The sequence below is a fragment of the Eleutherodactylus coqui genome, chromosome 10 (assembly GCF_035609145.1).
Source record: "Eleutherodactylus coqui strain aEleCoq1 chromosome 10, aEleCoq1.hap1, whole genome shotgun sequence".
Lineage (NCBI taxonomy): Eukaryota > Metazoa > Chordata > Amphibia > Anura > Eleutherodactylidae > Eleutherodactylus > Eleutherodactylus coqui.
In genome coordinates this window covers 66,443,586-66,468,306 of record NC_089846.1, presented here as the reverse complement: position 1 = coordinate 66,468,306, position 24,721 = coordinate 66,443,586, and the positions used below count along the sequence as shown (strand labels likewise).

At 43.8% G+C, this 24,721-nt stretch overlaps 1 protein-coding gene across 1 annotated transcript; it reads right to left on the bottom strand.

Moving 5' to 3' along the window:
* Positions 1–1,497: 1,497 nt before the first annotated feature.
* Positions 1,498–23,037, bottom strand: LOC136580562 (flavin reductase (NADPH)-like). Its single transcript, XM_066581211.1, has 5 exons — positions 22,881–23,037; positions 10,535–10,696; positions 5,935–6,024; positions 2,634–2,765; positions 1,498–1,812 (listed from the first exon to the last, which is right to left on the bottom strand). Exons 1-5 carry the CDS (start codon positions 22,957–22,959, stop codon positions 1,661–1,663), a joined length of 615 nt encoding a protein of 204 aa, XP_066437308.1. The 5' UTR covers positions 22,960–23,037; the 3' UTR covers positions 1,498–1,660.
* Positions 23,038–24,721: the final 1,684 nt, after the last annotated feature.

Sequence of the window (24,721 nt, the reverse complement as noted above, 5' to 3'; positions counted from 1 at the left end):
CTCTATGCATGATATAGGACCCTGGTACACTGCCTGCATGCACTCTGCCCTCTGCTGGGAGGGGCCTTAAGCACTACTGAACAGCTAGAAACATATACCTATCACTCTAGATAAGATGCAATATAGGTATAACAACCTAAAAAAATATACCCAGCGCTTCAGCTGATAGCCTGTACAATATTTAGTATTGGAAGCAGAGAACTTACTTTACAGGGGTGCCTCTGATGAGTGCACCCCTTATCCCAGATAACAGTAACTCCTGTTTTTAGGTTGTTATACTTAGATTGCATCTTTCCTTTTTCCGACATATAATCACTATGTGACCTACCACTCTTCTGACGCTCTCCAGATTGGATGTCTTGAAGCTCAGTGTGTGCCTATTTTGTTTAGGTACTTTGGTTTAGATAGGGATGCCCAATAAACTGGCGTACAGGGATAGCAGTTGTCATAGGTGACGCCACCGTTCCATTACCCACCGGTATGACCTACGGTGGTAAATAATGGAGCCGCAGACAAAAGTAACATACCTCAGGTCCATGGGAACGGTCAGAGCCTTTGCAAAACGTTACCATTTGCTGGAACTTATGTTTGGTATAGTTTACACAGAATTGTCAGTGCAGGTAAAGAAGTAGACTTAAGAGTACCTCCACCCGGTGATTCCAGACTTTAGGACAGCTGGATGTGAAAAACAAAATGTGTGTACCTCCACCCAGTGATCCCAGACTTTAGGATGGCCGCATAGGAAAAATAGAAAATGGAACGTCAGAAAAAAATCCGCACTCAATGAGGAGTAAACCGAGGACAGCTTCACATATAAGAAATGATAAGGTATAACACTTACTTGAAAGGAGGGGGGTATGATGCACAAATGCCCCCTCCTCAGAGTGTCCTCCACAGGGTATAGAGCTATGCTCCAGGGTACATAGTACTGGACGGAATATTTTAATCAGACGAAACTTTAATCAGGCAACGCGTTTCGGTGCAAGTCAAAGCCCCTTTCTCAAGCCAGGTATGCACACACTTAACTCCTCACTTGCTGCAGCTGTGCAATACACCTAACAGAATGACAAGACACTTTTGCACAGCGCACCAACACAAAACATTACATGTATGACATTATGGTGGGGGCCAGGAATAGATGCACTGGGCCACTACACAGTCACCCCCTTTGTTTCCAAATAATTGAATACCATATAGCACATCTTGATAGCATGGCTGTCTGATCGCTGTATAGTATGATATAACATTAGATCATACTTACAGACAGGTTTGTTCGTATCTAGCGAAGTTCGTAACTCGAACGTTCGCTAGACTTTTGCCTCATCCTGTACAATAATTAAAACTTATTATAATGTAGACAAGTTGGGAACAACTCTGCTATTTTAGCAATATGGGGAGCTGGTTTGGAGACAGCGGTTCAACATGGTGTATAATGCATTTCTACCAACAGCCATCCTGATTTCTATAGAATAAGTAGAAGAAACAGACACTCATCGAGACAGTGCAAAAATGTTTTTACTGTGTTTATATTCGTATTCACAGTAGCCATTAGCATCAGACTAAAATACATCATAGCTCCAATGTTAGCCAATAGGAAAGTAGCTGAATAAAAAAAAACTCTTACAGCATGGTTATGTTCCATGTTACAGTTTTTAGTAGATTAGTAGTCCTGAGACACGGCAACTCTTTTCCCATCAAACTCATCTGTGTTCAGACAGCGAAGGTAGAAGTGGCTGAGGTCATGGGCAGAGATTACATCCCCTCCACGCTCATTAACTTTCACGGTGTAATTGCCAGTGAGAGGCTTATCAGCTGCACAGGTAGAGAACATGGACAGGAGTGGGTTATAAAAATGGCTCAGATTGACATCACTTGGCATAGAGCTACTCTATAGAACCCAAACATCTGCTAAAACCCAAGGGTGGCCATACACATTACGTGTATATAAAAATAAAAAACCTTGTTATTTGTTTAGCTTATTATCCTATTCCACAGCACTTTCAGGTAATTTTTACTTATTGCCACCCCACCAAGCTGGGTACTCATTTTACGGACCTCGGAAAGATGGAAGGTTGAGTCAACCTTGAGCCAGCTATCTGAACCAAGCGGGGATTGAACCCACAACCTTCAGGTCGTGAGCGAGAGCTTAAGACTGCATTCTGCTGCCTTCACAGTGTGCGCCACATCAGCCGAACCGGCAGATATTAGGTGGATCATCTAACGTGTACGAGAGCTTTCTCCTCAATTTTGGCAGACTTTGAGGTAGATAAGGATTATCAGGCAGTTAGATTTCAACAGACCAATCCTTTCTGTTCTTAGGAGATAAGCCGCTGCTAGAGGTAACCGACAGTGGGTGTTCTCCTCTTTCTACCTCCTATATTAGAACAGGTTAGTGTGCCTGTGTTTGCAGATATTGGGTGGGATAACTGTTGGCCTTACAAGCATCACTGCTGCTCTACCCATCGTAAACTAAGGGCAGCATAGTGTGCCGTCTGAATTTGCTGTACACTATTGACTAGGATGATGAGAACTAGACTTCTCTATGCTACAAGCACTAGTGGGACCTAGAACTACCACACATGACCTCATAATTACCATGAGGTTTCTGAAAAAGCCACAATGGTCCCAGTTACCTGCAATGTATGGAGGAAGTACAGCCACGTAGTCTAGGCCAGAGTCTTTCAGGGCCTTGTCCATCCGAAAGTGATCCTCAGTCACTGCCCGAAAGTAAGATGGCACTTTGTTGATATCCCAATTGAGGTAGCCTTCAACAGAAACACACAAAATAGATTATTGATGACCATGGCATTGAATATGGCATCAGTGGTATTTCTAATGTTACATATTAACTCCTTCACTTCCAAACCATTTTTCATTTTCTTAAGGCTTTTTCACCCTCACCTTCCAAGAAGTATAGCTCTTTTTTAGAACGCTGTTCAACATCTGGGATAAATAATGTAATCTTTTAATAGTTTGGATTTCTATAGACACGACAATGCCAATTCTCTTTGTTTTCATTTTTTAGATTTTTTTTTTAATGGGAAAGGGGTTTGTAATTTAAATTTTATATATATATATATATAAAAATAAACTTATTTTAACTTTTTTAATCTCGATAGGGGGTTTGAACTTCAAAGTTTGATTGCTGGTACAATATACTGCAATACTTCTTTATTGCAGTAAATTGTACTTTAAACGTTACTCTATAATGCTCTGCCATAGGCAAGACTTAGTAACACAGGATTCCTTGGCAATTCCGGGAGCCTTCACTAGGCCCCAAGCTACCACGGCATCCGATGATAGCGTCATGTAGAGGGCTGATGAATTGACGGAGGAGGGGGTTCCCCACGTCTGGCTACCGGTTTACCTGCCGTGATTGGCATTCACTACAGCATCTAAAGCGATATGTCAACCACGGCAGTGGCCAGTGGGTATTAACTGTTTAACACACCTGTCACCCACTGAGCATAGAATGGCTCATCTCACAGGCCTGTTCCGCACAAAGGACGTACATCTATACCCTCTTCCTAGAATGAGTTTAAGGGGGTACAGTATTAGAAAAATATGGCTGCTTTCTTCTAAAAACTGTACTGCACCTGCCCATGGGTTGTCTCTGGTTCTGTGGATGAGCTGCAATACCACAAACAACCCGTAGACAGATGTGGCGCTGGTTACGAAAGAAGGCAGACATGTTTCTCTTCTCCTAGAAACTCCATTAAAGGTATATCTGTTTAGATTCTGGCTCAGCTCACTAATGACCACAATGTGGGGTGCTTTATTGAACAATAAAATCATAACTGGTAGCTAAATCAAGTTCATGACCCTTACCCCCTTCCTGGGGGGCAAGGTGTTTGCACAAAATAACACACACACGCACACGGCACACACACACGGCACAAGCTCAGAAGCTGAGCTCGCACCATCCACAGCAGGAGCCGGCTGTAGCTGACTCCAGCTGCCACAGCAGGGATTGTTGAGAACAACAAAGCCTGCTGTTAACCCCTTACATGCCACTCTCAATGTTGGTAGTGGCATTACCAGGTTAACAAAGAGAGGGTGCTTGCCTGTGAGGTCATCAGTCCTCTGCCATGAAATTGCGGAGGACCAATTTGATGCCATGGCAACTGCATGCTAGTAAATAATAGCCATGATAAGAAATAATACACCGCATTACAGAAGTACTGCAGTGTATTATCTGACCAATTATGAGAGTGTAGGTTTTGGTCCCCCCCTTTTTTTTTTTAATGGGAAAGGGGTTTGTAATTTAAATTTTATTTTTATATATATATATATAAAAAAAAATTAAACTTATTTTAACTTTTTTTATCTCGATAGGGGGTTTGAACTTCAAAGTTTGATTGCTGGTACAATATACTGCAATACTTCTTTATTGCAGTAAATTGTACTTTAAACGTTACTCTATAATGCTCTGCCATAGGCAAGACTTAGTAACACAGGATTCCTTGGCAATTCCGGGAATTTTTATCTATATATGTACCTATATAAATATTACATAGATTAAAAAAATACTTTGTTTTGTGTAATAAGAAAAATTTTAAAAAAGCAATAAAATGTAGCCCAAATGCTTTTTGTTCATTCTGCCTCCCAAAACAAACACAATAAAAGGTGATCAAAAATGTTATATGTACCCCAGCATTGTACCAATAAAAACTACAGCATGTCACAAAAAAATACAAGCCCTCACACTGCTTCATTGATATAGCTTTATTTTTCTAGGTCTTTAGATGCAGCGATGCATCAGAAAAACAAAAAAAAAAAAAACATACATATTTTCCCACAAATGGATTTTTTATTGCCCAAAAGTAGAAAATACCCCAAAAATACATAATTTTGTTATCGCTATAATTGTACCGACCCACAGAAAAAGTTACCATGTCATTTATATAGCATTGTCAACGCTGTAAAAGGGAAAAAAGACAATGGCAGAATTGGTGTGTTTTTTCATCTGCCCAACCCCCAAAAATTAAGTTATATAATACATTATATGTACCTCAAAATGGTATGAAATAAAACTACAACTTTATCATACAATGAACAAGCTCTCATATGGCTATGTTGACGGGAAAAAACAAATTACGGATTTTAAAAACTGGAGATGAAAATCCCCCAAATTGTCAAGTCCAAAATAGGCCACATCATTAAGGGGTTAAGCAGCCAAGAAACTTCAGGCCGCTTCCACACGAGCGATGTTTTCTAGCCTGCTACATTGCGAGACTACAAAAATCGCCGCATGCTCCATACAGCCGTGATTTTTTTTTTTTTGTAGCCCATGTTTCCCTATGGAGCCCCTTTGTTTATCGTATGGCACGAACTTACGATTTTTTTTTTTTTACATTTTAAAGTCCTATTGACTTTCTTGCTACAAAATCGCACGAGAAAATCGTGGGTAGCAGCGACGCAATGCTACATTTTTTCTCAAGAAAAAAGCATCACTGACGCTACAAAATCGTGTGTACATAGCAGCGATATCGCTGTCAACCGTGTGGATGTGGCCTTATGTGGACAGAATGGGAGCTAAAGATCTATCCAGCAGTCACAAGTTGTCGGCAGATGGTAGATTGGAACCTGTAAAGTTACTGGCTGCCACTACCCATCTTGTTCCCATTCCTAACAAATGTATCTCTTGCAAATCCATTGAGCCTGGAGACCTGGACATGCCACCTACGGGCCAACGGCCAAAAGGCTCTGCTAATAGAATGGGCAGTAGTAGCGACCAAATCTGTGGGCATTTATCACCGTGGGTAAAGAAGGTTTCAGTTGCATGCGGTTGGCTGCAGTGTGTGACCATAATGGTATACCGTCTAACAGTACAATTTAGTGGCCCACCACACAACAATGGCCACGACCACTCATGAAGACTCCTCAGCCAGCTATATGGACAAAGAAAATCAAAAAGACTATGCTGGTACTTACAAGAAGTTGTACCCAGGACTTTTCGGACACCGTTTGCTTTCATTGCCTCTATGATATTTTTGGTTCCCTCGGACATCATTGTGGTCGGTCCTGTTAATGAATATATTACTGTTAAAAGAGAGGATTAACTTCAAAAACTCTTGGGCCCCCAATTCAAAACCTCTAACAGCCCCCCCCCCCCCTCCCAACTCTAGTCTGCAGGATACAGAACCAAGCCGTGTCACTCACATGTACCCCGCAGACAGAAAAATCAGCCGATTCAGTTGAGGAGGGGGAAGGCAGTCACTTTGGGCTTGCGTTTTTTTTTGTTTTTTTTCCACGCAGACAATCCGCTTTGCATCTACGTACATCCGTGCGGGAAAACGATTGCATCCGCGATCGTCGCCAAGCTTTTAAAAATCATCTTCGTCTTGTCTCACAGGTCTTCCACTGTAGAAATCCGCGTGCAAATGAGGCCCAATACTGTGTTTTCCAATCTTTCCAAGGTCAGGGCGCTCCTGGGAATACGTTTTTCCCACGTGACACCCCTGCACCGTCACACGGCTCGTAACCTCAACTTTATTTCTTCATTTTCCTCCTAAATAAAATTTTCCAGGCATAAAATTTCCACCTTGCAACGTGTTTCGAACACTGTTTTTGATAATGGCTAACTGGTTGTGCAAGAAGGAAGATTGCAGTTGTGGTTGTGTGATCCTGGTGATCAACTGTTGCTGCAGCACTGGTGGATAGGATAGAACTCCTCCCTAAATGACGATCGAGGCGAGCGCCAGTCAAACTTGTTTCTTTCACAACTACGGCTTTAGTGCCTTTAACAAACGTTACCTTCTTTTATGGCGCCAGCACAATTTATAGTAATCCCAACTCTACTGTATATAGTGCATTGGTAACTGATCACTGGCTCCCTCTAGTGGACATTACGCAATGTGACACTGTATGAGCTGTAGTTGAACATAAACCTGGAAGCCTTGTAAAAGGAAGAATGTATTGAACTTATTACATTTTACAAATGCATGATTACTGAGAAATAGGGATGAACACAATTAAAGAACTGCCTAAATAAACACATCCAAGGAATCCCAGAGTTAGGGCTTTTACCCAATAGCGTTTTTTTAACGCTGCGATATCGCAGTTTTTTTTCTTTACTGCAAATGTCAATGGAACTTTCTAATGTTAAAATCACATCGCACAAAAATCGCAAGTTTGCGCTTCTGCAATTTTTGTATGATGCGATTTTAACATTAGAAAGTCCCATTGACATTTGCAGTAAAAAAAAAAACAAAAAAAAAACCTGCGATATCGCAGCGTTAAAAAATGCTAGTGGATAAAAGCCCTTAAAGTGAATTCTGGTTTTGGGACAAATTTTGTCCTGGGACTGGTGGGGCAGTTATATTACTTGTTGTTATGCTTTTGTGCTGATGGCCTTCCGATCCAACAGTTCTGGGTCCCACTTTCAGCACCAAGATGGCTGACACAACTTCTTGATCCCCACAGTGTACTGGTAGTGTTTGACTACTAGTGCCCTATACCTGCTCTCTGATTGGCCAACACTGATCACACAGTGCTGGCCAATCAGAGAGCAGTGGACACTGTGCATTAGGTAACTATAATATTGCAGCTGACATCTTGGACACCTGAAAACCAGATCCAGAACCGGCGGATCAAAGGGATATCAGCAGAGAAGAATGACCGGACATAATATATTCTTCCCTTTTCGGTCCCGGGACTAAATTTTGTCCCAGAACCAGAGGGTCACTTTAATGGCCTTTAGGCTGCTTCAACACGGGCGATTTTGTCACAATGCGACATTGCTACAAATAGCATGTATGTAGAGCCCATGCTTTCCTATGGGTTCTTCCACACAAGCAATGTTTTGTAGCCTGTGACATTACGAGACTACAAAAATCGCGGCATGCTCCATACAGCATTTTTAAAAATGTGAAAAGGGTGCGCTTCTTCACAACTATGTTCCTTCACAAAGGCTGCCAAGGCAATGGATCTCTTGAAGGATTTGGGGATTCGTTGCATAGACCATTCACCCTAACATAGCAACATAGTAACATAGTAACATAGTATGTAAGGCCGAATGAAGACATTGTCCATCTAGTCCAGCCTGTCTATCCTACTGTGTTGATCCAGAGGAAGGCAAAAAACCCCAAGGCCAGAAGTCAATTAGCCCTTTTGGGGAAAAAATTCCTTCCCGACTCCCTAATGGCAATCAGACTGTTCCCTGGATCAACCCCTAATAGTTCCTACCTGCCTATATACCAGGATTGACACTTAACCTAATATTTATATCCTGTAATATCCTTCTTCTCCAGAAAGACATCAAGTCCCCTTTTAAACTCCTCTATGGATTTTGCCATCACCACTTCCTCCGGTAGAGAGTTCCACAGTCTAACTGCTCTTACAGTAAAGAACCCCTTTCTGTGTTGGTGATGAAACCTACTTTCCTCTAATCGTAGCGGATGTCCTCTTGTTACCGTCGTGGTCCTGGGTGTAAACAGATCGCGGGAGAGATCCATGTGTTGTCCCCTCATGTACTTATACATGGTTATTTGGTCGCCTCTTAACCTTCTTTTTTCTAGAGTAAATAGTCCCAATTTTGATAGCCTCTCTGGGTATTCCAGTCCCGTCATTCCATGTATTAGTTTAGTCGCTCTTCTTTGAACCCCCTCAAGCACTGTGACATCTTTCCTGAGCACCGGTGTCCAGAATTGTACGCAGTATTCCATGTGAGGTCTGACAAGTGCCTTATATAGTGGGAGGATGATGTTCTCGTCCTTCGCCCCTATTCCTCTTTTGATGCACCCCAAGACTTTATTTGCCTTTGCAGCGGCTGACTGGCATTGGTTACTCCAGTTTAGTCTATTATCCACTAATACCCCCAGATCCTTTTCCATATCACTTTTCCCTAGTGGTACCCCATTAAGTGAATATTTGTGACATCCGTTCCTCTTGCCCATGTGCATAGTCTTACATTTTTCAACATTGAACTTCATTTGCCATTTTTCTGCCCAAGCCCCCAGCTTATCCAGGTCCGTTTGTAGCCGCACATTGTCCTCCGTTGCATTAATTACATTGTATAATTTTGTGTCATCTGCAAATATTGATATTTTGCTGTGCAGCCCCTCTATCAGGTCATTAATAAATATGTTGAACAGAGTGGGGCCTAATACTGAACCCTGTGGCACCCCGCTAGCGACTGTGGTCCAATCAGAGTACGAACCATTTATTACCACCCTCTGCTTTCTATCGTTGAGCCAATTTTTTACCCACTTACACACGTTTTCGCCCAGTCCGAGCTGCCTCATTTTGTATATTAGCCTATTATGTGGCACGGTGTCAAAGGCTTTAGAGAAGTCCAGATATACAAGATCAATAGATTCTCCCTGGTCCAGCTTAGAGCTTACTTCATCGTAGAAACTGATCAGATTTGTCTGACATGAGCGACCCTTCATGAATCCATGCTGGTGAGGAGTTATTCCCTTAATCTCCTTGAGGTACTCATCGATGGCGTCTCTCAGAATCCCCTCACCAGATCTTGCTCCATCAAACTATTATCGATTTCCAAACCTAAATAAACTTGAATGGACTCCTTTTTGAATGATTCGCAGGTGATGGCAGTAACACAGCAGTTTGTCAGTGACAAAACATCAGAGTTGTTTTTGAATAGGTTAAAGAAACTCCAGAAACAACGTAACAAGTGTGTTAAACTTCAGCGGTCATATGCTGAATAGCATTAAAGTTTCACACTCCTAGCTCATTCCCTTTTTGGTCGGGCTGAGAACTCTTCTTTTCCCCTTAATATTTACCATGTTGCTCCGAGAATAAGAATCGGTTTTATACTCATTTTTGCCCCAAAAGAGCCACAGGGTCTTGTTTTCAGGGGATGTCTTATCATACTTATCTAGCAGGCACCATCCGGGTCCCTCCCGTTGGTCTCCAGAGCTCCGGCATGCTTCCTTGCAGTTCTTTGCACCGACGGGAGATCGCTTGCTGGTAACTGGGTTTGTAAACCCTGCCTCCAGCAAGCGATTGCTCTGATTGATTCTTGAGTGCTGTGGCTCAGCCAATTATTTTTGGGGTAGGGGTTATATTTTAAGCTCCCCCAAGAAATCTGAGTAGGGCTTATTATAGGGGTATGGCTTATTTTCAGGGAAACATGATAGGTATGCCAGCACTTTCTAATAAGTGGGGGATCTTTAACCTTTCTTATTGATTACTGATCCAGATATAGCAATATGGTCCCATTCAAGTGATTAGAAGTACTGCGGCTTTGAAAAACACACACAAGTGCCGCCAAACTGTACCGGCTTCACGACTCCTGCAAAACTTTTAGGGTCCCATCAGCTGGTTCTCCACTGATCAGATATTAATATACCGTCAATGCTAATGCAAGAAAAATGGGTTTACTCCTATGCCTATAGGGCAAAAAATCTACTACTTTTGAACATTGTTGCAAGAGATTATTATAAAGCCCCATCTCTGCTGCTGTATAATGCAAAACATAAATGTGCAAATAAGTGAATATGGAGTAAAGAGTAACAGATACTATAATATAGTCTAACTTAAAGGAAATAAGAGATTCAAAGTACATTACTGAGGTCATTCCTGGTCCCCAGGAGAATAATAACTGCATCCTGGCCCTCCAGAGCCTTTGCGACATCCGCCTTATTCAGCACATCACCAACAATGACCCGTGTCGGCTTCAGGTTAGCAGGGAGGCGAGCAGGGTCCCTTACCAGGACTGTCACATTGTACCCTGTAGAAGAGATAGGACTTTTATATTGATAATCATAGTACATAGAGCAATATAGCATCTTGCCCTGGAAAAGCGCAAAACAGTTCTCAGAAAGCTGATCTGTTCCAGATAAAGGTTAATCACTAAGTAGAATTATTAATGGGCTTTTCTGGGGCTTAAAGATTGATGACCTATCCTTTGGAGAAACCATGAATATCAAATTGGTGGGAGTTTGAATGATGGCACAATGGGAACCAGCTATTTGAAGGGGTTGTGGTGGCCGGGCAAGTGCTGTGGCCTCTTCATAGTATACCAGGCACAGCACTGTACATTGCATAATGGCCGTATCCGGTATTGCAGCACAATCTCATTCACTTGAATGAAACGGAGCTGATCTCAGGCCACAAGACTGATGAATGTGATGTCAGAGGCATAAATTAAAGGCCACAGCGCTCCCCTGTGTGCTGCCGTGGGAGTATGGCTCCCACCAATCTGTTATTGATGACCTATCCTTAGGATGGGTCAGGGGCGTTGCTGGCGTCAGAGCTGGTGCATATGCCACAAACCTCCGGCTTGGTGCCCCAGATCCTCGGGCAAGCACAGCATTTAACTCCACAGGATGCAGATACAGTTGTATAGCACAGTAGCACTTACCACTGACACTGCAGCACAGGCTGCTGGTACTATGCACAGCAGACATCAGCATCGGAGTACAGGTGGCACAATGACATCACTACAGCATGCCACCTGTGCCAGGCAGCTGACTGTGCGGGAGTATGAGACTCTACACTCAATGGAAGATCAGATGAGCAGAAAGTTTTAGTTTTTTTCTGGGCCACTCATGGATATTACTACATTACAATAGGACCACTCAGGGGCATTATTAGTTTTAAAAGGCCCACATAGGGGCAATTAATTTATAAAGTGGCAATGCAGAAGCATTATAAGTTTACAAAGGAACCACGCAGGGGCATAATTCCTTAATATAGCATCCAATATTACATTCTAAGGAGGGCACTTTGGGCCATTAATACTTTATAAGGAGGGCACTCAGAGGGTTTTATCTTTTCAGGGATCACTCAGGGGAGAATATTGCCTACAAAAAAAAGCACCCAAGGGGCATTATTATTGTCTTGGGGGCAAAAAGAGGATATTATTTGTAGGGGCATAGAGAGGGAATTGTTACAGTCTAGCACAGCGGTTCCCAAAGTGGTCTATATGGACCCCTAGGGGACGATTTTGACTTGCTGGGGGTCCATGTCAGCAAGAAAAAAATTTGGAGGTGCACAAGATGTAAATGGGGGTCCACGTGAGCGGACTCCCTTTAGGCAGGTCATCATCAACATTTAGGCGTTCTGTAAATTACATAATACACCTTATACAGATTGTGTACATAATAACAAAAAATTCCATGCAGGAAAAAGTGTAATTCACGCTTGCTTGCAGAGTAAAATTTGTAATCTTCCTTTATTTAGACATTTAAAATTGCCAGGTGTACCCATCTCTAACCCATCGCGTATCAGCTGCACAGAGCCTGCGTCAATTCCTGCATGGAATTTTTTGCTGTTTAAGGCCTCATGTCCACGGGGAAAAAAATCAGGCCCGCTACGGATTCTCCATGGAGAATCCGTAGCGGGTCCCTCCTGCCCCGCGGACATGAGGGCTGAAAATAAGAATAAACTTACTCGCAGCAGACCGGGCAGATCTTCTCTTCTTCGCGGCCGGATCTTCTTTATTCGGCCGGCGGATGTGTTCGGCACGGCGTGCTGCGCGCATGCGCCAGGCAAATCCGCCGGGCTGAAGAAAGAAGATCCGGCCGGGAAGAAGAGAAGATCTGCACGGTCCGCTGCGGGTAAGTTTATTCTTATTTTAGGTCTCCCGCGGATCCGGACGGCTTCCATAGGCTTCTGCGGGAGCCGTCCCCGGGGGAGACCCACACCTAAATGGAGCATGTCCATTTTTTTTCATGCTCCATATTTTTTTTTTTATTTATTCACTTTTATTGACCATCCGCGGGTATTTATCTACCCGCGGGTGGTCAATGCATCCCTATGGGGTGCAGATCCGCGGGCGGGAGGAGAGTTAAAATCCGCTGCGGATTTTAATTCTTCTTTTCCCCGTGGACATGAGGCCTAAAGCCCAGGCCAGGGTCAGGTGAACCGCTTGAGCAAGCAGTGATCGTGAGATATATGAAGTGAGCAAGCTGACAGCACAGCACACCATATTCAAGTGTGTGCACATAATACTTATAATAGACATAGTAGTTACTGACCTCTTTGGTATTTCATAACATTGTTTATGTAGAGTTCACGTAAAACCCCTTGGGCTCTGGTGATAGACAAAACAGACCTGCGCAGCCGCTGATTTACCTATAAAGTTTGTACTGGGCATCGTTTTCACGTGTTCCGCCAGAGCCCAAGAGGTTTTGCGTGAACTATACCTATCTGCTGTGTGGTGGGCTATGTTCATATGCAAGTCTTTACAAGTTTTCATACCGACACCAACACATTGCATGCGTACCTGTGGCTTATCCTGCATTATAGACTATCGCAACAAAGTTTTTGATAGCTTTTTCCATCTTCATACCTCGTGGAAAGGGGTCTTAGTGCAATTGCCAATCTTCTTACGAAAAAAAAGAAATTGATTGCAAATCACTGGACGTGGAGATTGGAGACTACAACTCACTAATCTGAAGCCAAATATTGAACAATTGCAATCAGAGCACCCTCCCCATCCCATTTAAAGCATTATTACTGACTTATTTTGTCCCAAATCCAAATACTTACTTGCATTTTGTAGCCGAGTAAAAAGAAAAAAGTATCCGCGCTCGTGTAGATAGGACTGACTAAACTAAGCCTACTAGATGTACAACATCATCAAACTTTTATTAAAACAATGAGCAACGCGTTTCGGCTGGTGTGCCTTTCTCAAGCTCGCGATCACTCAGCTAGTTTACTTTCCAAGCGCCTATTTGGATTGCTTGGTCTTCCAGCGTCTCTCCAGACACCTGGATCGTGGATGAAAGACACACACCAACAAGGACAACAGGTGCCGGTGGGTTTCCCCTAACAGGGTCATCCCACCGAGCATCAAGTGAGTTGATACTCATTGTTATATCAGCTAATTAGCATTTAATTCTCATCTCTTCGCTGCAGCATACTTTGCGCACTCCTGACATTTTTTAGCCTGGGTTCACACTGGGCGTATTCCCGTCGGAAATCTCGCAGTTTGGCCGCAGCAAAAACCGCCGCGGAAACCGCCTCCCATAGAGGAGAACGCGGCCGCAGCGGAATGAAAAAAAGAATGGACATGCTGCATATTCTGAAACCGCGGCTACCGCAGCCGCAGTTCCAGCCAGACTTACCGCAGCGGATTGGCCGTCCCGTGTGGACGAGATTTCTGAGAAATCTCGTCCACATGGCTGGCTAATCCCGAGATTAGCGACCGCGGCGAAATTCCGCGCGGCAAAACCACCCTGTGTGAACCCAGCCTTATACTTGCATTTTGTGTCTTTTCAATCAAGATCTGAATAAAAATTGTACGGCTGCATACGGCCGGATTTGTATTGCGGAATCCAGAGTGGGTGTCCGCCTCCGGATTATGCAGCAAATACCACCCATAGCATGCTATTGCGAAATGTTTTTTCCTGCACACGAGCGGAAATCAAATTACAATTTTCCACTTGTGGAGGGAAAAAACAAAACAAAGCGCAGCACTCTATATTTAAGCAGATTCCACGTCGATGGCTTCCATTGAAGTCAATGGAAGCTGTCCGACCCCAAGACCCTTCCACAATTCACTTTGTGGAAAGGTCGTGGATTCTGCATCATCACTAAGCTATGACGGGTAAAAAGCAGGGGTTTTTAAAAAAAAAAAAAAGTGTACTGTGCATATCCGACAGCAGGCCGGGAGGGCCATTCGCAGTATAGAAAAGAAGAAGAAATGATAGGTACACGCAGATGCCTGCTGAGCACAGGGTTGGATTCTGCTGAGGGCTCCCGCATGCAGAATGCGACCCAGTCGCGTGTACCCGGTCTTAGACAGGCAGGGGGGTCTACTGAAAACACAAACATAAAAATCGGTAAGTGGTCTACAGGGCAAAAAAGTTGGGGAACCTCTGGTGTAAAGGGACATGGAGCATTATTAGTTTGTAAGGGGCACTACCATGACATTATCACTGTGGCACAAATTGGGCATTACTGTGTGTAGCACTATCATCGAATAGGAAACAAAATATTTCACTTTCAAAGGGCACTTTCTAAATGGCACTAATGTTTTCAGGGGTACTGACTGTGTGGTGGCAGTGTTTTTTGGGAGTGATTATAGTTAGAACACTTTTCTGAAGTACAATATTTGGGGGCACTGTGTCATACAGTACATACAATAGGGGCAGTTACAGGCACAAAATTGTAGGTAGCAACAGGTTGGGAGCTCGAATAGGTTGGTAAAAGGTAGGAAGGGTGCTGGAAAAGCAAGGAGCTAAAGATATCGGTTACAAACTTTGCTGATACCTGGATGAAAAAGACAGGAAAAATTAGAGGAGGATTCCTGCATATAATGGTACTATAATCACTTATATGGTCTGCAGGGCACCTATGTAGAACTGGTATCTACCACTATATAGTCACTGTATGTTGATAATATTGGTCTGTGTAGTGTTTTATTTAGTAGCAGTATGGTGGTCATCATATAATGATCATGATGTGGCAGTATTTTATTGTCCATGTATAGTTTTAGTCTTTGTATAGTGTGCGCTGCTCAGTAACAGTAGGGAGGTAATATTTAAATCACTGCATTGCGGTAACATTTGTTCCTAACAATAATAATGTTGCATGCTAATTACATGTATGTATATATAAATCTCTCCCTATGTGGGTGAGGGTTCAGGACATACAACGCATTTTCCTTGGGACTTGTGCCCCTCATCTTTAAAGACCCTAGTAACGATAGGTCATCAATCTTACAGTGGGCTCCATAGCAGTAGTGTGGTCTGAGAATATGGGAGACATATGTAGTACAGCTGATTTTGTGGAACAATTTCTCATGATATGTTAGTGGATTTTCATTGAAATGCTGGTAAAACTAATGCAAAAATACCGATACTGCCCATAGCAAGTAAAGAGATGACCTTTGTCAAAAATCACTGCCATTTCTATTTGCACTGGTTTTGACTAGTCATCCTGATTACGTTTCTTACTTTTCTTTTTAGGCAAGTTCCCATTTCAGTGTTAGGCTCCGCCCATGACCAACTCCAGGTTTCTCCAACTATAACAATCCTATAGCAAAACTATTAGTATCTTAAGGATGCAGCCTAGTTTGGGTCTTTGAGTGCCATCCTCCTACCCCTAGGTGTCTCCACACACTTTTTGGGTGCTCTCCTTAAGGAGAGACGTCACCCCTCCTGACCTACGTTGCAGGCCTCTCACTAGCCATGCCATAAACCTACTGCACACTGATGAGGGGCAAACACCCCGAAACAGCTGTCTGTTTATGGATTCTGGTTTGGTTTCCTATTCCCAATCATTGTTATAAAGACCTGTATAAAGGGTCTGACACTGATTTGCAGGAATGCTGCCATCCAGTAGGTGGCGCTGCAGAGGTGTTGTTCCAGCTCCCTTATTTGGTCTTAAAGGGGTTGTGCATCATTAGAAAAATATAGCTGTTTTGTGAAAACACAGAGCTACACCTGTCCACAGGTTGTATGTGATATTTAATCTCAACTACATTCATTTCAGTGGAGCTGGGCAGCAGCATCACACTTAAGCCATGAACAGATGTGGTGCAGTTTCTGCAAAAAAAACCACCATATTATTTTGTGTGCTGAAGAGTACCTGTTGTTACTGATGACTCTTCAGCATCAGCCCCCATGTGTATATGAGGAAGGACACCATTTCTGCCCATTACATCATCTGTATCTAGCATTTTTTAGCAGTTTTTGCATTTGCAGGCTTTATATATAATTCTCAGTTATCCCTGAGCTAGGGGGTGAAGACTGCTGCTAGGAGGTGTCTTATCTACAGCACATGAGGACTAGATTCTGCTTTCCTTTTTCAATCTCATCTCTACAGGATGTAGGACATTATACAGCAGTACTGAGTAGTATAGATGTGATACGAGGGGCTGAGAGACAGCAAAACACTATTAGCAGCAGCATGTCTGTGTGCATCTTTGTGCTTCTCTCTCACTAGGCTACTGCTCCTTCATCTCCTCTCTATAGACTTCTATGGGCAACATGTAATCTATCAGTGAGCTATGAATTAAACTAGTCAGTGGCATAGAGATAGAGGTTGCAGTGGTTGTAATTGCAACTGTGCCCCTAAGTCTCGGCACAGCATGAGCTGAATTTTTGCATCAGGTTTCATGAGCCTTTAGCTACAGCAACCTGCATCTTGTCTACCAAGGCGGTTATTAAAGGAGATGTCCCGCGCCGAAACGGGTTGTTTTTTTTTTAAACCCCCCCCCCCCGTTCTGCGCGAGACAACCCCGATGCAGGGGTTAAAAAAACCACCCGCACAGCGCTTACCTGAATCCCGGCGGTCCGGCGTCTTCATACTCACCTGCTGAAGATGGCCGCCGGGATCCTCTGTCTTCATGGACCGCAGGGCTTCTGTGCGGTCCATTGCCGATTCCAGCCTCCTGATTGTCTGGAATCGGCACGTGACGGGGCGAAGCTACACGGAGCTACACGGAGCCCCATAGAGAAGAGGAGAAGACCCGGACTGCGCAAGCGCGGCTAATTTGGCCATCGGAGGGCGAAAATTAGTCGGCACCATGGAGACGAGGACGCCAGCAACGGAGCAGGTAAGTATAAAACTTTTTATAACTTCTGTATGGCTCATAATTAATGCACAATGTACATTACAAAGTGCATTATTATGGCCATACAGAAGTGTATAGACCCACTTGCTGCCTCGGGACATCTCCTTTAACAGGTTTTTTTATTTTTACATTTTCTACGTACTTTCATTTTTTGTTCCAGTAGGGTCTTGAACCTGCAATCCCATTCTCACTCTCCAAGAAGCAAAGTTCTGTGAGCAGCCATACAAATGCCTGGCCTCTCTTAGAGTGGGATAGACGACAAGTACTGGTTTGTCCCTGGACACACACCGTGACTCGGCATGTGTGCCCAGAATGTGCCAGGTGCTATGGCTCATACATGACCACCAATCGCAAGAGAGTTTATTCATGCATTATGCTTTTTACCACAATTTTCATGGTGCGGTGTATTACTACAATTTGGTGAAAACAAGGCAACAAAAGCAGCATAACATGTGAACAAACCCTTGTGGACCATAACTTGACTTTCTGTAATCTAGTTAAATCTCTAGTGACACCAGACTAAAGCAGCCACACAAATCAGGGACTGTTCACACCGGCAGTAGAGGTTTCAGGTCACTTATTTTTGGAGCAGAAAAATTTAATTAAAAGTTTCCATTCTACCCCTCATTGATTTCAATAAGTTTTGGACAAAAAAAATGGAAACCTAATGGAACTGAAACAAACTGAAAGCATTTTCTTTTTTAACAGTACAAATAGCCCTGCAACATCTTCATGGACTTTGTACACTATTCTACCAAAAGTAATTGGACACCTGAGTCAGAAGTAGGATTTATTTCCATATGTTATTAATGGGGCTTCTTTGGTCCTGATGACATTGGAGACTCTCCATGGCAAACTTTCTACTAACGTCTGATACACTTCAGCTTTTATCCTGCAATCATCTGGCGCGTTCTCCCAAAGATGATGCGTGCTGTTCATATTTCCTGACCTGACGTTCCAGTTCGTGCAGCCAGTCCAATCTTGGAACATCCCAATCAAATCTACATAAAAACAGCGCTGGACATGTGACAAGGCATGCTGCCTTGTTGGAAGTATTGCTGACCATTCCCAGAGTATTACTACATTGTTGGCAGCGCATTATTGTCTAGAATATCAAGGTACACCTCCATGTTCATGGTTCTCGTAACTGCAACCAACGAACTGAGCCCATGTCACGTAAAACATCTCAGACCATAACGGAACCTCTGTTGTACTTAACTGTTGGCACAACACACTCAGGGCAACTGAAGATGGAGTAGTGCGATTCGGCACTCCATATAACATTCTTCCATTCCTCAATTGTCCAATGAGGACACACCTTGCACCATTGTAGATGGGCTGATGCATCTTCTTTGAGAGAACTCACCAGACATTTGCAGCATGAATGAAGGGAAATACCAGCTGAACTGTATCAAGCATTAGTAGAAAGCATGTCACAGAGAGCATCCAGTGTCATTAGGGCCAAAGGAGCCCCAGGACAATGTATGTTACCCCGTTTGCATGAGTTTCCTTCCACACTCCAAAACAAACTAACAGGCAAATGTAGGTAGTGAGCCCTCATAGGGAAAAATTCCTTTAAAGGGCTTGTCTGCTGTATAGAAACCATTTTCAAATTCCCTATAAGGGAATTCTATAAAACGGCTGCCGCCCGTACATCCTGTGGAATCCCATCTTAGGTAGGAGAATGCATGCCATGGGCGGAGCCTAAAGCAGCATTGTTGTGAACCCTGTAGTGTTAGGCTCCGCCCATGACCAATTCCAGGTTTCTCCAACTATAACAATCATACAGAAAAACCTTTAATGTCTTAAGGATGCAGCCTCGTTTGGGTCTTTGAGTGGCATCCCCCTACCCCTAGGTGTCTCCACACACTTTTTGGGTGCTCTCCTTAAGGAGAGACAACACCCCTCCTGACCCACGTCGCAGGCCTCTCACCAGCTAAGCCAGAAACCTACTGCACACTGATGAGGGGCAAACACCCTGAAACAGCTGTCTGTGCATAGATTCTGGTTTGGTTTCCTATTCCCAATCATTGTTATACAGACTTGTATAGTGTCTGACATTGATTTGCAGGAATGCTGGCATCCAGTACGTGGTGCTACAGAGGTATTGCTCCATCTTCCTTATTTGGTCTTAAAGGGGTTGTGCATCATTAGAATAATATAGCTGTTTTGTGGAAACATACAGCGCTACACCTGTCCACAGGTTGTAAGTGATATTTAGGGCTGTTTCAGACGACTGTATATCGGCCGGGTATTCACGCCAGCCGATATACGGCGTCTCTGTCTGCAGGGGGAGGAGGCTGGAAGAGCCGGGAGCAGTGCTCCGAGTTCCCGCCCCCTCTGCACTATTTGCAATGAGAGGTGGCGGGACAGGGATAAGTTTGAGAATTAGCTCCGCCCCCGTCCAGCCTCCCCTCATTGAAAATAGTGCAGAGGGGAGGAGAGGTGGTGGAGAGGAGGCAGAGAGGGGGCGGGAGCTCAGAGCACTGCTCCTGACTCTTCCAGCCTCCTTCCCCTGCAGACAGAGACACAGTATATGGGCCGGCGTGAATACCCGGCCGATATACGGTCGTCTGAAACAGCCCTTAATCTAAACAAATAACACAGAGGAACCAATATTACTAGGGAGATACACAGAGGGACCACCAGCAATTGGCGTGATGCACAGGAGGGCCCTTATTACCTTGTCAGAGGCACAGGGTAAGCTTATTATTTTGGGGCAATATTACTGTGTGAGGTCACAAATACTGTCTTGCACAAAGAAGCCATTATTCTGTGGTGGGAACAATTGGGGAATCAATACTGTGTGGGGGCACTGAGCTGAGGCGCTGTTGTGTTATACCGCTTTTCCCCGAAAATAGGTCTTACTATCTAGGTAGGACCTATCGGGTTTTCGGGGGAGGCTTGAAATATAAGGCCTCCCCCGAAGATAGGACCTAGCTAGTGTGCCCGTAAAGGAAAGAAAATCAATACTCACCTGGTCTGCGGCGTCCTGATGGTCTCCAGCGGCAGTGCAGCGGTGCGGCGTCCTCCTCGTCTCACAGTTGATCTTCTGCAGGTGACGGAGTTTTGAATACCCCGCCTCTAACAAAGCGAGCATCGGCAGCTAATCACAGCCATTCCGTGAATGACATCATTGAATCACATCACCGCTGCCAGACACCATCGGAAGGGCCGCGGACCAGATGAGTATACACCCACCCTCTGAAAATAAGACACTGCCTTTTTTGGGGCAAAAAATAAGACAGTGTCTTATTTTCAGGGAAACGCGGTATTTGTTTTATAGGCTCACCAACCCCATTTTTCTTTGAGGAGGAGGGACGTGTCTTGAGCCTGTGCTCCTGAACGTTTAAGGCCCTGACTCACTGTAGAGACTGAGGTGCAACTGAAAGATACTGTAGGGTCACAAAGTGAAGTTATATAGTGGAGGTTGAAGCTGAATTTTTGCATCAGGGTTCATGCGGTTATTAACAGGGTTTTTTTTTTTTTTTTTTACATTTTCTATGTACTTTAATTTTTTTGTTCCAGTAGGGTCTTGAACCTGCAATCCCATTCTCTCTCCTCAAGAAGCAAAGTTCTATGAGCAGCCATACACATGCCTAGCCTGTTTTGGAGCGGGCGAGATGACAAGTACTGGTTTGTACACACACGTACACACACCCCAGAATGTGCCAGGTACTATAGCTCATACATGAACACCCATCCCAGGAGAGTTTATTCATGCATTATGCTTTTTAACCACAATTTTCATGTTGCGGTGTATTACTACGATTTGGTGAAAACGAGGCAACAAAACCAAGCCTACATGTTTCCATGCTACTCCTCATTGGGTTCAATAAGTTTTGGAGGGGGGGGAAAAAAAAAAAAAAAAGAGGGGGGGGGGGGGGGATGCTTTCAGTTTGTTTCAGCTTCATCAGGTTTCCATTTTTTTTGACAGAATAGCTAGCCCTGCAGACTTCCACTTCCCACTGACGTCCAACTAACGTTTCTGAATACACAAATAGGCGTTCCTTAACATAGATGGGCAACAGACAACCCGTTCCAGCACCATTGGGTTAAACGGAAAGGCGAGACTCCAGTGAAAAATTATATCACTGAGCAGCGGAAAAACATCAGCCCAATCCAGGCTTTTGTTGCACCGCGCTGACAGGAGGTCAGAATTTGACACAAGCAGCATGAATTGATGACCCCTTCCTGTCAGCTGATCAGAGAATATCAGCACCTTCGTTTTATTAACTACAAAAAGGAGTCCGTGCACATGGGCCAAGAACATCTTCATACAGCATATTTTTGCAACAAATTAGTATCCAATTCAGTGGGAATCACTCTGTAGTCTATTTGGGGTGTATTTTCCGGATTGCTAATGTCACTTCTTGATGCAGAATCCAAACTGCAAATTCTGCCCACTGAAAAGGGCCAACGCCACATGCAGATCAACACTCTACATCTACTCAAGTATGGAATTGTGCTGCCACATTGGATTCTGCCATGTGTGCAGACCCCAAGGCAGCCTTCTTACATAGCGGAAATGTTGCAGAAGGCCTGCAGTGGATTTTTTTGCAGAAAGTCTGCAGCATTTACAGTAAAAGCCGTGTGAAGATCTCAGAAATCTTCATAGTGTGGAAATGATTCTCAGCCCAATATCACACTCACCCGTGTGAGCTTAGCCTAAGGCTATATGCATATGGGCAATTTTTTCATGCGATTTTCAGGCTGGGAATGCTCGGAAACAGAACCCATTCGTTTGAATGAGTTCATTTACACAAGTGGTTTTTCACCTGGATCGATGTCTGCCATTGGACTGCACACAGATGCAATGTCTGTATGCTGTCCAATACGAGTTACGTCTGAGACTCTCGTGCACAAATCGCTATCGTCCGGGTGCAAAAAGCCTTCTACTCCTGCAGAATGATTTCAGCAACCAGTGGAATCTACAACACAACAAATTGCTAAATTCAGGAGGATGTCCAACGTGCTACTAGATGCCGTGTGTGTAATATATATGTATCCAACCTAGTAAAGAAATCCCATCTCTAGGCATAACTGCGACAAGTAAGATGACTGATTTCTTGGTACATCTGAAAAGTTTCTTCCATACTTATACAATATTTTATTATGTCATCATGAGATCAAAACCAGATTTTATAAACACAAGATCTTTGTATATCACGCCGGTATATATTTAATACTAGATTCTCTATTGTATAGGTGTTTACTATCACACAACAACATTTGTATCTGTTATACAGTAGTGTACCATAGTGGGCGCTGTACACCGCAGCACATATATACATGTTGTAGTGCTCTGTATTTACAGTGCCATGCTGTGCACAGTGCAGGGTATATAGGCGTCACCCCATGTGCTATGTAGAAACAATGTCCTTACCTGCATCCAGAGCATGTTGGAGGGTCACTTGCCCGGTCAGGCCTGTCGCCCCAAAGCTGACAATATTCTTGGGTGCCATTGTAGTTGATTAAATAGAACTTGCAGCCTCTCCCTACATATTAGAGAACTCTGGGCACTCCGCCCTCCGGTGGGAGAGGCCTTATGCATTAACCCTCTCACTGCTGAACCTCTGCGCCTCTACCAGTTACTCTGGATGACACGCTGGCTGATCAGGCGTGCGCTCAGTGTTGTAGGAATAAGCATGAATTGCAGAATGAAGATAATATACCATTATCGTACCCCAATATCTCCTCATCCTATTCTTATCTGGCCTGAAAAAGGGCAAACCTGATCTCCAACTTAGTCCTTCTGCTGCTCTAACCAAGCAAGGCAAAAAAAGTGAAGAGGTACAAAGTAAAAATGTATAGGATGGGGCACAGCAAGAATAAAAAACCAATAACACCCATAAACTAAACTCCTGAGAACAAACATAATAAGACACAGGAGGACTAATGATGCAAATACTGCACATATTAGGTAGACCAAAAACTAGTCCTTACAGGGAAGCGGTCATTAACTGCAAGCGTCATTAACTAAGTTATGGTGCTTATAGTTTAGAGGATGTAGAGGCCGGCAACCTCTTTCCATACTCGCCCGATCCTCAGGTTCTGCAGTGTGCCCTCAGTGAAGTCAGCACACGTTTGGCTCTTTTCACATGGCTGTGCATGTGCATTCCCATAGAAGTGCGTGCACACAGCCTTCTAGAAAGTTGGCTTTGCATGTGCAGACTTCACTGGGGAACACCATAGGAATGGGGGTCTGGGTGAGAATGAGAAGAGGCTCCACATCACCCTATTTAAAAGCACTGTAACTTAATTTACGATGCTTAGGGCTCCTTCAGACGAGTTTATGTGCAATTGTGCATGCTTTAGCGCAACGTATTTGTGGTATGAACAACTTTGTGAACTTTGTGTACTTTTGCACACCCAGGGCAGAGTTTTTTGTGCAGACACACTGCTAAACCCCCTCCCACCTCCCTTCTCTGGCAGCTCCCATAGGAGTTTATGGGAGCTGCTGCCGTATTTCAGCTAGGAAGATAGTTCCTGAATAGATATGAGCGAGCGTACTCTGCCACGCCCCTTTTTCGCCCGAGCACCGCGATTTTCGAGTGCTTCCGTACTCGGGCAAAAAGATTCAGGGGACGCCGTGGGGGGGGGGGAGAAGAGGGAGAGAGAGAGGGCTAGTAAATAGTAATGTTCGCGCAATACAATCTTAACAGATTGTGTTTCCAATTTGCTACCTTAAATAAATCAGGATCAGCAGGCCACCACAGGAAACAAAAACACAAAATTTCCCAGTCCAAAAAACAAAAAAAAAGTCAACCCCAGATTTAAAAAAAAAAAAAAAAAAAAAGGCTGTATATATTCCATAATCCTGACTGCTGCCCAAAGGGTTAACCTAAGCAGAATCTGTCGTGCTGGCAAATACTCTAACCATAGGCTTCAAGTTGATACAAGTCATAGCTTAAAGCACATTAAAAAAATATAAGCACGCGTGCCAAAGATGTAGCAGACACAGGAGTAACCCGTACAATAGTGACTAACCATCATACTCGGACACCAGTAGCCACACCGGCAGCCTGGTCCTCTCCCTATAGTTACCTTATTGGCCATGCTGACATTGGCAACCTGAATACTCACCGTAGCCATCCCGCATGTCTTGCCCCAGCAGTTACTGAAGAGGTTTTTCCTCGAAATGGGTTTATTGTGCTGCTTTCACTCATATAATAAAAAAATCTTCATATCTTACCATCACCATTTTTTAGAGTTGTTGCGCCTTGA

Excerpts from the sequence above, each read along its gene's own strand:
- LOC136580562 (XM_066581211.1), bottom strand. The coding sequence starts at position 22,959 with ATGGCACCCAAGAATATTGTCAGCTTTGGGGCGACAGGCCTGACCGGG. Across the intron at positions 10,697-22,880 it reads CCAACATGCTCTGGATGCAG|GGTACAATGTGACAGTCCTG; the intron begins GTAAGGACATTG and ends TCTCTTCTACAG. Across the intron at positions 2,766-5,934 it reads AGTCCTGGGTACAACTTCTT|GCTACCTCAATTGGGATATC; the intron begins GTAAGTACCAGC and ends TTTCTGTTGAAG.